At 31.4% G+C, this 13,081-nt stretch overlaps 1 protein-coding gene across 1 annotated transcript in view; it reads left to right on the top strand.

The window, feature by feature from the left end:
• CNTNAP5 (contactin associated protein family member 5) overlaps window positions 1–13,081 on the top strand; it is a 913,682-nt gene that overhangs the window by 848,088 nt on the left and 52,513 nt on the right. Inside the window, exons 20-21 of the mRNA XM_051985717.1 lie at window positions 1,264–1,394; window positions 7,138–7,225. Coding sequence (XP_051841677.1) covers window positions 1,264–1,394; window positions 7,138–7,225 — 219 coding nt within the window. The remainder of the gene's footprint in view (window positions 1–1,263; window positions 1,395–7,137; window positions 7,226–13,081) is intronic.

Below are 13,081 nucleotides of genomic sequence, written 5' to 3'. Positions count from 1 at the left end.
AATATGCAGATAGGAAGATTTTGGAAATACTATGGAAGAATGTTATATGAAATGCTTTTAGTTGAAGCTTGAGATAAGTAGTGAAATGAGTTTTTATTTTAACTGTATTGAATCTGGAAAAAGAAACTGTAAGAGATAGGAGAAAGTAAAAAAAAAAGGTGGGAGTATTTCAAATAAAAACTTCTTGGATTTCAATACTCTATCTATGAATTACCCTTCACTCACTCAAGACAGAGAGAGAGAAAAACTTTTTGTTTTGTTTTGTTTTTCCTCTTCCTTGATTTATATATGGGATTTAGAATTAGGATTGTCATAATGGCTTTACTAGAATCAATCTTTTTAAAGTTAACCTGGGATCTTTACCCCTCACACATACACCTTAAAATAAAAGATAAATTGAGGCAGGTTCCAAATAAATTACAATTAAATTCATAGATATAATCTTCCACAATCGGATGCCCAACAATTATGGAACACATTGAAGGCAACAAGAATATACTTTCACGTTGTTATTTTGGAATGTGATAGGGTATTAGAAAGATCACAACATTTCCTAAAGTTCTGAGAGAGTCTGAAGGAGGTGATGCTATGGTCTGATGTCATTTTCAGCTCATTGTTTTCTAATTCACTGTAAAATTGTCAAAGCCATTCTTATATTTCATATGAGTACCAGTCATCCTTAACCATGCTCCTCATTCTTAGCAATGTATGGTGATGGAAATTTGGATGGGAAAAAATATTTAGAGACTTCACACCTTATGTGCTAATCTTACAACCAGATAAGCAATAAGCAGAAAAATGATAACTGTTTATATCTTTCTGCATCTTCCTTTGATAGGGTATGTCATGGATGAATTTTCTGGGCAATTAGTGAACTTTCCTACATATATCTCCGAACTTAAGGAAAAGAGAGTTTAAGTGAAAAACTCTCAAATATAGTTAATTAAAATTTCTCTGATAACACAAGAGATAATTTATGTTTTTTTGTTTTCAAATACATTGCATAGTATTTGTGATGACCTATTAGTACATGACATTTAATTTGACCTCATACTAATGTTATCCCTTACATTTACCCTTGACTTTGGCACTAAGCATAATTATATTTAGTCCTTTAAAAAAAAAAAACAAAGTGATAAATGGATTTGAGAAATATGCCCCTGGAGGCTAGTAGTTGTAGCTTAAAAGACAATGTAAAGTGTGAATTCTATTTATGTTTTCTATAGGCCACAATTCTAAATGGAAATGTATTCTGCTTTTAAGGAAACTTACAGGTTCGATATCAGCTGAGTAAGGAGAGAGTCCATGTGTATACCATTGATGTGGAAAATTTTGCCAACAGACAAATACACCATGTAAAGATTAACAGAGATGGAAAACAACTGACTATTCAGGTATTATATCTATCTTTCACATAGTTGCAAATGCATTTCATATCTCAAAATTATTTACCAATTAATGGTAGTGAGGTGACTGGGAGGGTGAAGTGAAGAAATCATTCAATATGATACTAATTCCTTTCTCATTTCTAAATTTGCATATTCTTGTTTTAATGAGGGGTCAAGGAATAAATCACACTTTCATTGAATGAAAATATGAAAGAATGAGTGAATGAATGAATGAAAAAGCATGACAAAATCAACAGAAAGGAAAAAAAAGAAAAATGAGAAAAATAGAATCAGAGAGAATAGGATTTTGTTCTTTTTACTACTATGAAGCTCAGTTCCTGATAATAAAAATGCATTTCAATTCCCAAATTGCTAAGCATCATCTATTTGATCCTTATAGAAACTTTAAAAGGATAATATCATATTTATATCATTATATAGATAAGTAAATGAAGCTCGCTGATTTAGGTGGCTTATTGGAGGTCATGCATTAAGATGAAGAAAACTTAATTAACCTTACAATTGTGATAGCTAGTTTAGTATTCTTTTCAATACATAAAGCAACATACAAAACACCAAGTAATTTTATTTTGAGAATTAGATTCTACTTTCTCAATATATTTATTGGGTGCCTACTTACTATATAAACAGATAGAGTGGGGACATTTAAAAAGCATAATCAAAGAATTTTTGAGGTAAAAAACTTCAGATAGTATTTGATCCAGTTTTCTCATTTTCATGATGCAAAACTAATTCCAAATATCCTTTGACTTTGGATATACAATAAGGAAATAAAAGTGCTCTTTTAAAACTCAGTTCTTTCAAAATCTAATCCAGTATGCTTTTTACTATGTCAGGTAGCATCAAATGCATCAGCAGTCCCCCAAAATTACTAACAACATGTGACTTAACTGAGTTACCAACTAATCGTATTTTACTACATATTAGAACTCTGATACAAATGCTCAAAAACAAATAAACAGCCAAAATGAAGAGCAGCTTGAGGTCTAAGAAGCAAAAATGAACTATAGGGTGGGTCTTTAAAAATTCATATGATAATCCGACTATAGTATGAAAGGATATCAAAGCTCTGTTGGGTCATGGTGTCATCAAAGTATCATTGATCTAGAGCTAAAATGGACCAAAGAGACCAATCTGACCAACACTTTATTTATTCAGATAAGAAGCCAGAGAAGTTAAATGACTTTTCCAATATCAAAGAAGTGTAAATAGTAGTAGAATAGTCTAATAAATTACTAAATATGCAGTATGAATAGCAGTTTGTTTGTTTTATTATTAAAGTACAGACTTTTGCTAGGAAGAAAGAATGTTGATACTATTTAAGCAATAAGGTTTAGTCCTGTGCTATATATATTGTTCTCACTTTTCACCAAGAGCTTAGAAGTTCCCATAGCCCCTTCTTCCTATATAAATTATGAGTATATATATATATATGTATATATATATATATGTATATATCTACATATGTATGTGTGTATATATATATGTATACATATATACACACATACATATGTAGATGCATACACATATGTATATATCTACATATGTATGTGTGTACATACATATATATATACACACACATACATATGTAGATACATACACACAAACACACACACACACATATATGTGTGTGTGTGTGTGTGTGTATAGGGGAAGAGGGTATGCATATATGTGTTGCATATCTGAGTTATAGAATATGAAAATATTAAGTCATTTAGGGAAGAGAACAGATGAATGAGATGCAAAGAAAAAGAAAATCTCTAAATTACTATGAAGTAGGAAAAGGTTCAAGTAGTAGGAAGGAGTAAAGACTATGGATCCTAGAAAGGCAGAAGAATATAATTTGGATAAGTCACCTAACTATTCTAGGTCTTAGATTCCAAATCTATAACAATGGAATCTGACCTATCGCACAGTACTATGGTGAGGATCAAATAAATTAATTCAGATAAAGTATCTTGTAACCATAAAGTGAATTTTTTTTTAAAAAAACTGCTATATTTGGTGAAGTAAAAGGTCATTGAACTCAGACTTCAGACATTTTTGTTTTGTTCAGACTCTGCCACTAAGTGAAATCCTTAACCTCTCTCTGCTTCTACAGTTTCATCAGAAAGTAAAGTTTGATGATCACCAAGTTGCTGACAATTCTTAATAATAAGAGAATTGAAAATTTCACTGGGAAAACAATTTAAGGCAACATAAATTATTTCACAAGTTAGGTAATGGTTATAGAGTCTAAAGATTATCAATATTTATATGGTGCTTTAGAATTTACCAGTAACTTTTCATAACAATTCTGTGAGCTTATTTGCTCTGGTATTCCTCACTTGAGAGAGAGGACAGAGTGTCAGAGATTTAAAATGACTTTTCTATGGTTAACAGCTATATGATTAACATGTATCAGTCAGTAATACAAATAAGAATGTCTCTCAAAGAGGTCATTATTCACAGTTTGTCAGAATGAAAAAAAAAAAAACAACCAACAAACAAAAACAGGCTTGGAATCAGGAGATCTTCTGAATTCTAATCATTTTTTTTTTGCCAATTTTTAGGTATATGGAATTTAATGGATCAGGGGAAGAAACTAATTTATAAGGACTTATTTTTTTAATCCATGAAATGAAGCAGTTAGACTAAAATTGTCATCACTCTAATATAGCAAAAAGGTTCCTGGATTTAGAATTAAACTTCAGTTTGTTACCTTGAGTTTCTGTTCCCCACTTTACTCATCTGACAAGTTAACTGGCTAGACCACAGTAAATTGGTCTTTAAGATTCCCTCTAATATGAAAGCTATAATTTTGTGAATCTATGATTAGATGATCTCTAGAATCATTGGATTTAGAATTAGAAGAAATTCAATGGATCAAGTCCAACTATCCTACTTTATAAATGAAGAAACTGAGACCCACAGTTCCAAAGCAACTTATAGGAGGCTGCATAGGTCATGAACAGCAAAACTAGATTCAAATACATCTTTCTTAACTTTTCCTTAGGTCTATAGTTTGCATTTATTAACACAAGTTAATTTTTTTTCACTCACCTTTGACTTTATTTGTATGTCCATATTTGAAGCTCAATTCAACAGACATTTAATTAACTATGTGTGGTATATTAGTGTGTTTTCTGGGACTTTCTTTAAGTTCAAACTTGATGTTTTTAAGAGGGAGAGATAACAGGATTGGAAACTATTAATGGAATAGAGGGTTAAGATAAATTGAACAGAGCATTCTAGCTGTGCTGGAGGGTTTATATAAGGAAATAATATACATTAAGATAAGAAAAGTAATTGAAAACTGATTATGGAGAACTTTGCACACAAGGCTTGCATTTTTATCATATAGTCAAGGGAGCCATTGAAGACTTTTACATGGAAGCCTAGTATAATTTAACAGAAAAATCTCTAAGTCATCTATACTCATTTCTGTGTCAGATGGGACATCTTCAATCAATCAATTCACAGACAAGTATTTATTAAATACTGCTGTGAGCCCAGACCTATGCTTGATGTCCTGGTTAAAAAAATAATAGTTCTCATGTATACATATTTATGGAAAATTTTGTTTTACAAAGCAGTTTCATCACAATCCTGAAGGATAGGTAGTGTAACTATAAGTCTCTCCATTTTCAGATGAAGCTATTAAGAATGTAGAATTGTAAGTTAACTGACTTGCCCTAGGCACTCAAATATTAAGTGATTGAGTTGGCCAACAGCTTTTAGCTACAAATTTTATTATTTCAACACAACTATAAGTCATTTGTGGATTTCACCTTTGAAAAGGTTGTGTTTGAGGTATTTCTGAGAAAGAGAAAAATTGAAGGATAATAATTACTAATATGATCATTAAAAGCTCTAAGACTAATGAGATCAAAGTGATGCTGAACTCTCAGTGAGAATTTCTTGGAGAAACAATTGAAAATAAGCAGTTATTTGTGGTAGGACAAGCTTTTCTCTAGAAATCAAAAGATGTGGAATGTAGGTTATATTCATCCACTGAACTAGCTATGTTACCTAGTCACATGTATGTCAGTCTTTTCTACTTCATTTGTATAATAAGAAATTGGGACTAATATTCTCTATTAACTTAGAATTCATAATGAATATTCTTTAACAGAACTAAGATTTTAAAAAGGAAAATTTGACTAAGATAAGACAAGGAGGGAAATTGGTTCAAAAGGAGCAACAAGCATATATGTATGGATATGAGAGTGATTTTATAAAGGGAAATAAAATTGGCCTAACTAAAGTAAAGCATTTTGAAAGGTCTGCTCTAAAAATACAGTATTTCCATAGCTTTTGTATGTACCTAAGATAGCAATAAAGATTATTACAAAGAGCACTATACTTGGAAACAGTTTGTCCTTTACTAGTTGTATGATCTTGAGTAAACCACTTAACTTTTAAAGTTTTATTTCTTTTCATCTATAAAATAGGTGATATGACACCTATATAGCTTTCTTCTATGGCTATTATAAAACTATGAGCTAAAGTATTTGAAATGCTTGTCAAGCAGAATATGAAATAAGTTATTTTATCAATGGTCAGTCTTTGAATCCTATAGAGAGGTATACTGCAGCCAGATTAGACTACTGTGTAAACGTCATTTATTAGATTTTCAATGCAAGAATTTATACCTTGGAAGTCAGCAAAGCTTATAAATCAGGACTTAATATAAAATGCTTTTGATTGTCTAGACATGAGTAAGGGATCGAGAAAACTTTAATAATGAAGACTAAATTTTAAAATACATCTTCTGTATGTGTGTGTTGTTATGAGTGTATGTGTATATAAATATAAAAGTCTGCTGTTAAGCATACCTGCACATCTCTGGCCCTTTCACTGCTATATACTGACTGGACCTATGTGCCAGTGCATCAGTCAGTTCTCTAAATTCAAGATGCAGAACAGTTACTGATTGCTCCTGGAAAATGGAGATCATCCAATATTATTTCCCACATTTTATATTTCAGGAAACTGAGTCTCAAACGGGTTAAATAATGAGGTCAAAGTCACTCAGGTAATAAATGTAAAAGACAGGTTTTGGACCTATACCCTCTGATCTCCTTGTGGCAGTTCAAACAACAGCAACAGCAGCAGCAACAACAATTTAGATTTGCTTTCATAATTCATAAAGCAAAAACAAAATACTTTTATCTTTTAAACTGTCTAACATTGTGTTAGCAGGAGTATGTATGGCAAAAAGGGATCATGGGTCTGTATGCCATTGGAGTAAATCATGGTCTTTTTGAAAAGACATAAAGGAAGCCTCCTGTGATCCCATAGCTGGAGGTCACTCTGCTGTGCTGTGTATTAATTACAGAAAGATCTGAGATATTAGGACAGAGAATTAGGAAGTGAGAAATGAGAGGCAAGATATAATGCTAATCCTACACAGCACCTTCCTGGGAAGACTTTGTTTATTTGGGGCATTCAAAGCACTAAATGTGGTGAGAAAATCTCTGTAGGGAGATAAGTAACAATCAAATATTTTACATAACTTCGCAGGGAAAAGGCCTGCCTGAAAACACCCTTGTTCTTAAAGAAAGGAAAGAGGCATTTCATCTGTATTGGAAAAGATTAGCCAGACCTTCTATTAAATTCTCACAGACAGGGAATCTCAAAGGGAGCCAGAAACTCCCTGCATTGTCTAAGACTTTTTAGCCTGGGGTCTTCTGTACCCTTTAACGATTCCTTCACAAATTAAGTTTTGCTTGCTTTACTCTTATAGGTGGACCAACATCCTAAATACAGATATAACTTCTCTTCAGAGGTTGACTTCCGGGCTGTAAGGTCCCTCACCTTGGGCAAGGTCACAGGTAAGTCACTATCTTACTGGTCCAATTTTGAACAGCTTCATTCTATAGTCTTTATATTACTTTTTTCAGTTAGTTGGTATGATTTCTAAGCCTTTTTGTTTCTACAAAAGTTAGACAATTAAAGCACAGAGAATGTTGTTTACCACATATAAGTAGACTATGTAATTGCCTATTCTTTACAATTTAAGATCTTAAGGAGCTTCCCTTTCTTCAAAATAAGGTCTCTTCTAGTACTCCTGAAATGATCATATCATTTCCTCCTTTGGGATAAGTTATTTAATAGAACTGGAGATGCATTTTAGGAAGAGTGTATCTTGAGATGTTTCTTTTTTGGAAAGGATGAATGCTTTTTCATTTCCTTGAGATTTTGACATAATCAAATAGAAAATGGAGTTATTAACTATGAAGGTGCCAGACTATTTTCTTCTACAATGAAATTCTGAGTCAATTACAGAAAAATAGAAAGCATTAGCACCTAGTTCCATAATGGCACAGTTGTAGCTTTATTTTCTACTGGTAATTTTGCCAATACACAACTAGGTGACATGGTAGACTTTACCTGATTTTGAATACTTTCTGAGATATTTATTAGATTTGTAACCTTGGAAAAATTAACTTTTTAGGCCTAAGTATTTTCCCTTTGGTTCTTTGTTTTGTTTTGTTTTACTTAATAATATTTTATTTTTTCCCATTACATGTAAAAATAGTTTTCACTATTCATTTTCACAAGATTTCAAGTTTCACTTTTTTATCCCCTCTATTCCTTCTTTCCTTCCCTTACTCTCATCCTCCAAGACAACAATCAATCTGATATGGGATCATACATGTTAAGTATATTTTCATATTAGTCATGTTGGGAAAGAAGAATTAGAACAAAAGGGAAAAACTATGAAAAAGAAAAAAAAAACAAAAAAATTAAAAGTGAAAACAGTATTATTCAATATGTAGTTCCTCTAGTTCTTTTCCTAAAAGTATTTATTATTTTCCATCACAAATCTTTTGAAATTGTCTTAGATCACTGTAATGCTGACAACAGCTAAGTCTATCATAATTGATCAATACTTGATGTTGTTATTACTATGTACAATGTTATCCTGGTTCCACTCACTTCATTCAGTTTCAGTCCATGTAAATCTTCCCAGGCTTTTCTGAAATTAGCCTGCACAATCATTTCTTAGAAACAAATCATACTCTATCATATTCCTATACCAAAACTTGTTGAGACTTTCCCCAACTAATGGGCATCCACTCAATTTTCAATTCCTTGCCATCACAAAAAGAACTACTATAAATATTTTTTTGTTATGATGTGTAGTGATGCTTCACTAAAAATAAGAAAAGAAAAATGGTCACCTAGATCTGTATTTTATAAGAGAGAGAGGGAGAGAGAGAGAGAGAAAGAGAGGAGAAACAGAGATAGAGATAGAAACAGAGAAAGTGAGGGAGAGAAAGAAAAAAAAGAGAGTGAGAGGGGTTTAGATTAATTCTAGTTTTCTTATAGGGAACCCTGAATTAATGTGTTATTAGCCTATAACACTTTTTAGTGTAGCATAATTTGTTAAATTGGCAAAGATCAGGACTCTAAGGAGATAGAAATTGAGAAAGATAAATTTTGATTGAGTGGAGTAAGGATTAAAACAGGTGAAAAAAAGAGGTAAAGGGTGATAAATCATTTGGAATACAGGACATACCCAAATGGAGTCCATATGTGAGGAACTTTGGATCAAAAAGAGAAGAGAATGTGGATAATAAATATATTAAGAAGGGAACTAAAGGTAGGAAGAGCAAAAAATATGAAATAAAAAACTCTGGTGTTTTTGCTGGAGTAAAGTTGTCACAATTTCCAAACAAGGAAAATATTCTTAGAGTAAGGTGAGAGTAAGACACATACACACAAAGAAGAGAATCCAAAAATGTTACTATCAAAGAGAAGAACTCTTAAAAGCCTATTGCTTTATAAAATAATTACATATTTAAAATATCTTACAGTTAGTAGATAATTATTTTTAGTAACCACCCAATTTCTGAATAAAGAATGAAATTATATTTAATAGTGTAATACTGACAAATTTATTCATTGACCCAGTAAAATTTTATTAGTCCCCTACCTATTGTCCAGTTTAATGGTCCAAAGATCACACCCATAATAAGTATCATTTTCATATCTAGTTGGTCATTGACTCAGAGAGTTGTATTTAGAGAAAACTCAAAAATGTAATTAGAAGGTTTAGCTCTCAGGCTTGCACCAGATCTAATCACTCTAGTAGTTGCAATCTAATATATAATTAAATATAATATATATTTATAATATAATATATATGATAATACATATAATATAATAATAAATATATAATTAAAATAAAATAGATCTACTTGTATGAAACAGGGATTCCTTAGTTTTTTTTTCTTATTTTTTAGTGAAGCATCAGTGCTTTTTCTTTTTCTTTTTCTTTTCTAACCATTGTTAGTTCATCATAATCTCACAATAGATATCTTTCTCATACACTCATAAACAAATAATAATCCATTTCACAAAACAAAGCTTCTCAATAAAAAATATCTCACAATGAATAGAGCATTCCATATTTTAGTTTAACATTTTTTGTTTTCTGATGAAATCTTGTTTTTTTTAACATCATGACCACCCATGAAGCTGACTATATTGATTGAATTTCTATTAAAATAATTTCCTGCTGACTTAGATCTACTGTGATTTGATTACTTAAAATCAAATAACACTGGAGTTTACCTAACAAAAGAGGGTTTTATGTCTTTAAAAGTCATTTTTACTGAGTATAAGTATTTTTTTTCTTATGGATTTTGCTTAAAACATTCTTAGACCTCAGTTTTCATAATGGCTTTCAGAAGCTATATTACATTCTTTAATATCTTCAATGGTGAAAATCATCATCTTTAAAGGCAGGTCTTTAATTTTTTATATGTGAAAAGTTATGGTGAATGAGGAGTATGATAGATTCTCTGTATACTTTTCTGTGACTTACACCAGAAACACAGACAGACAGAAACACAGAGATATTACATATAATTAAATAGCATTGTGTACAATAAAAAAATAAAATGTGAATAAATTAAAGTCATAAAATTGTATTTTACTTCAGAAACTATATAATCTACTCCATTTCTGAATACCATATGTAATTTGCCCCAGACTGGATGTCTCTTACCTTGTGAAGCAGCTCATACTACTTTTGGGTTAGCAAATAACTTGTTGGTTTCCCTCTTACATACTACCTAAATTTCTACTCTGAAACTTTGATCCTTGGCTCCTAATTCTGCCCTCTGCTACCAAACAGAATGAGTTTACTCCTTCATGCACCTGCCACCTCTTCAAATAAGGAAATAAATTTGCTTCTCTCTCTAGAAGCAAAGTTCTCAAAAAATTTTGAGCAATGGAATCTGTCTGAATTATGCTACACTAAGGTATCAATTTTAAATTAAAGCAATCATGCTTGTTAAAAATATTTTTTTAATGTTATATTATATGCTAATAGATAAGATCACAATTCCACTGGCCTCTTCTTTTCCAAATGATTTCTACTTATAGTACTTAATTGTCTCATTTTGAATCTGAAACTCTTAGCAATCATTTGTTTGTATGAGTAATGCATTCTATTTCAAATTCATTAACACATCTGACCTCCATCATCATGAAATGGATGATATATTTTGAAATACCTCCAACTAGATGATTTCAGTAATATTTCCCATTTCCCAAAGACACACATCTCATATTTGGCATTTTGGAACTAACCAGAAATGAATACCAACTAGATTTTATACTATGTTCTTGTTATTATTTCTAATTGATGCAATGAGCTATCTTTTCTCCCCATTGGAAAATTTAATAATTTCTTCTCACACAATGTAACGTTTACGATATCCTGATTGATAAAGCAACTTTATAGGTGAAACTTTAAATAAATTATTTTTATGATAGGGTCTGATGGTTTCTATTCATCATTTGTGATTTGGTAAAGTCCAAGTCATTTTTGTCATTAAATGAAACACAGTCAACAGTGTATCCTTATGAATTATTCAGGTGGCACAATAAGAAGAGTACTAGGCCTGAAGTCAGAAAGACTAATATTCTTGAGTTCAAATCCTGAGTTCAAATGTTGGCTTATTTTTCAAGCCTATTTCTTGATTTTGAGCTTAATGTCAATGTAGGGATCTGTTCACCTGGGACTGGGGATGCATGCTCCCAAGCTTTAAAATTTTGTGCCACTGTTTTCAGAGTTACTTTAGAGTTATGTGTTTTTGGGGTAAGAGGGATCACCACATTTTTGATGCTTCCAAGATGTTTTCAAGTTAGGACAACTGTGGTCACTGATCTCCTAATTCAGTTGTCAAAGTGTGGTCCAGAGCATCCTGTGTAGCTCTGAAACCCTTTCAGAGGGTCTACAAATTCAAAATGAAATGTTCTATCTAATATGGCAAAGATTTGTAAATATAACCCACATATACAAAACCTCTTTGGACAGATCCTCAGTCATTTTTAATAGACTAAAGATACTAGAATAAAAGTTCAAGAACCACTGTCCTAATCTATAGTCTGGTCTATTTTTTAAATATTATTGTAAATTTATTTCAATACACATTAATTTATGAATCATTTTGGGAGAGAAAAATCACAGCAAAAGGGAAAAACCATGGGAGAGATTTTAAAAATCAGGGGAAAGAACTGAATATAGCATATGTTGATTTACATTCAGTCTCCTTAGTTCTTTTTCCAAATGTAGATGGCATTTTCTGTCCAAAATCTATTGAGATTGCTTTATCACTGAATCACTGAAAAGAAGCAAGTCTTAGTTTATCACTGCATATTCTTGCTGTCACTGTATACAGTGTTTTCCTGATTCCGCTTGTTTCATTCAGCAGCAGTTCTTATAAATCTTTCCAAGCCTTTCTAAAATCAATTTGTTCGTCATTTTTATAAAACAATAATATTTCATTACCTTCATAGATCACAACTTATTCAGCCATTTTCCAATTGGTGGGTATCTACTCATTTACCAATTCTTGGCTACCACAAAAAGAGCTGCGACAAACATTTTTGCATATGTGGGTCTTTTTCCCTCCTTTAAGATTTCCTTGGGATGCAGACCCAATAATCCACTGCAATAATCAAAGGTTATACACAGTATTATAGTACTTTGGGCATAGTTCCAAGTTGTTTTCCAGAATGTTTGAATCATTTCACAACTCCACCAACACCGCATTAGTGCCCCAGCTTTCACATATTCTCCCCAACATTTATCATTATATTTTCCTGTCATCTTAGTCAATCTGAGAGGTATGAGATGATACCTCAGAGTTGTTTTAATTTGTATTTCTCTAATCAATAGTTATTTAAAGCATAATTTCTTCATCTGAAAATTGTCTATTCATAACCTTTGACCATTTATCAATTGGAAAATGACTTGTATTCTTATAAAAATTTACAGTTCTTTATATATTTAAGAAATGAGGTCTTTATCAGAAATACTGTTAAGATTTTTCCCAGCTTTGTACTTCCTTTTAATTTTGTTTTTGTTGCATTTGTCCACTTTGCCTTTCATAATGTTCTCTAGTTCTTCTTTGATTAAAAATTCTTACCTTCTCCAAAGATCTGATAGGTAAATTGTCCCTTGACCTCCTAATTTGTTCATGGTATCATCCTTTATGCCTAAATCATGTACCCATTTTAACCTAATTTTGGTATGGGGTGTGAGATGTAAGTTTGTGACAAATAGAGAATTTGGAGTTTAGGTATTTATCTAATACTAGATTACTTTAGACCTTAATTATTGTAACATGTGTATTTAATCTATTCTACTGATCCATCATTCTATTTCT

The sequence above is a fragment of the Antechinus flavipes genome, chromosome 3 (assembly GCF_016432865.1).
Source record: "Antechinus flavipes isolate AdamAnt ecotype Samford, QLD, Australia chromosome 3, AdamAnt_v2, whole genome shotgun sequence".
Lineage (NCBI taxonomy): Eukaryota > Metazoa > Chordata > Mammalia > Dasyuromorphia > Dasyuridae > Antechinus > Antechinus flavipes.
Note: the sequence above shows the minus strand (reverse complement) of the source record. Positions and strands in the feature narration are given on the sequence as shown.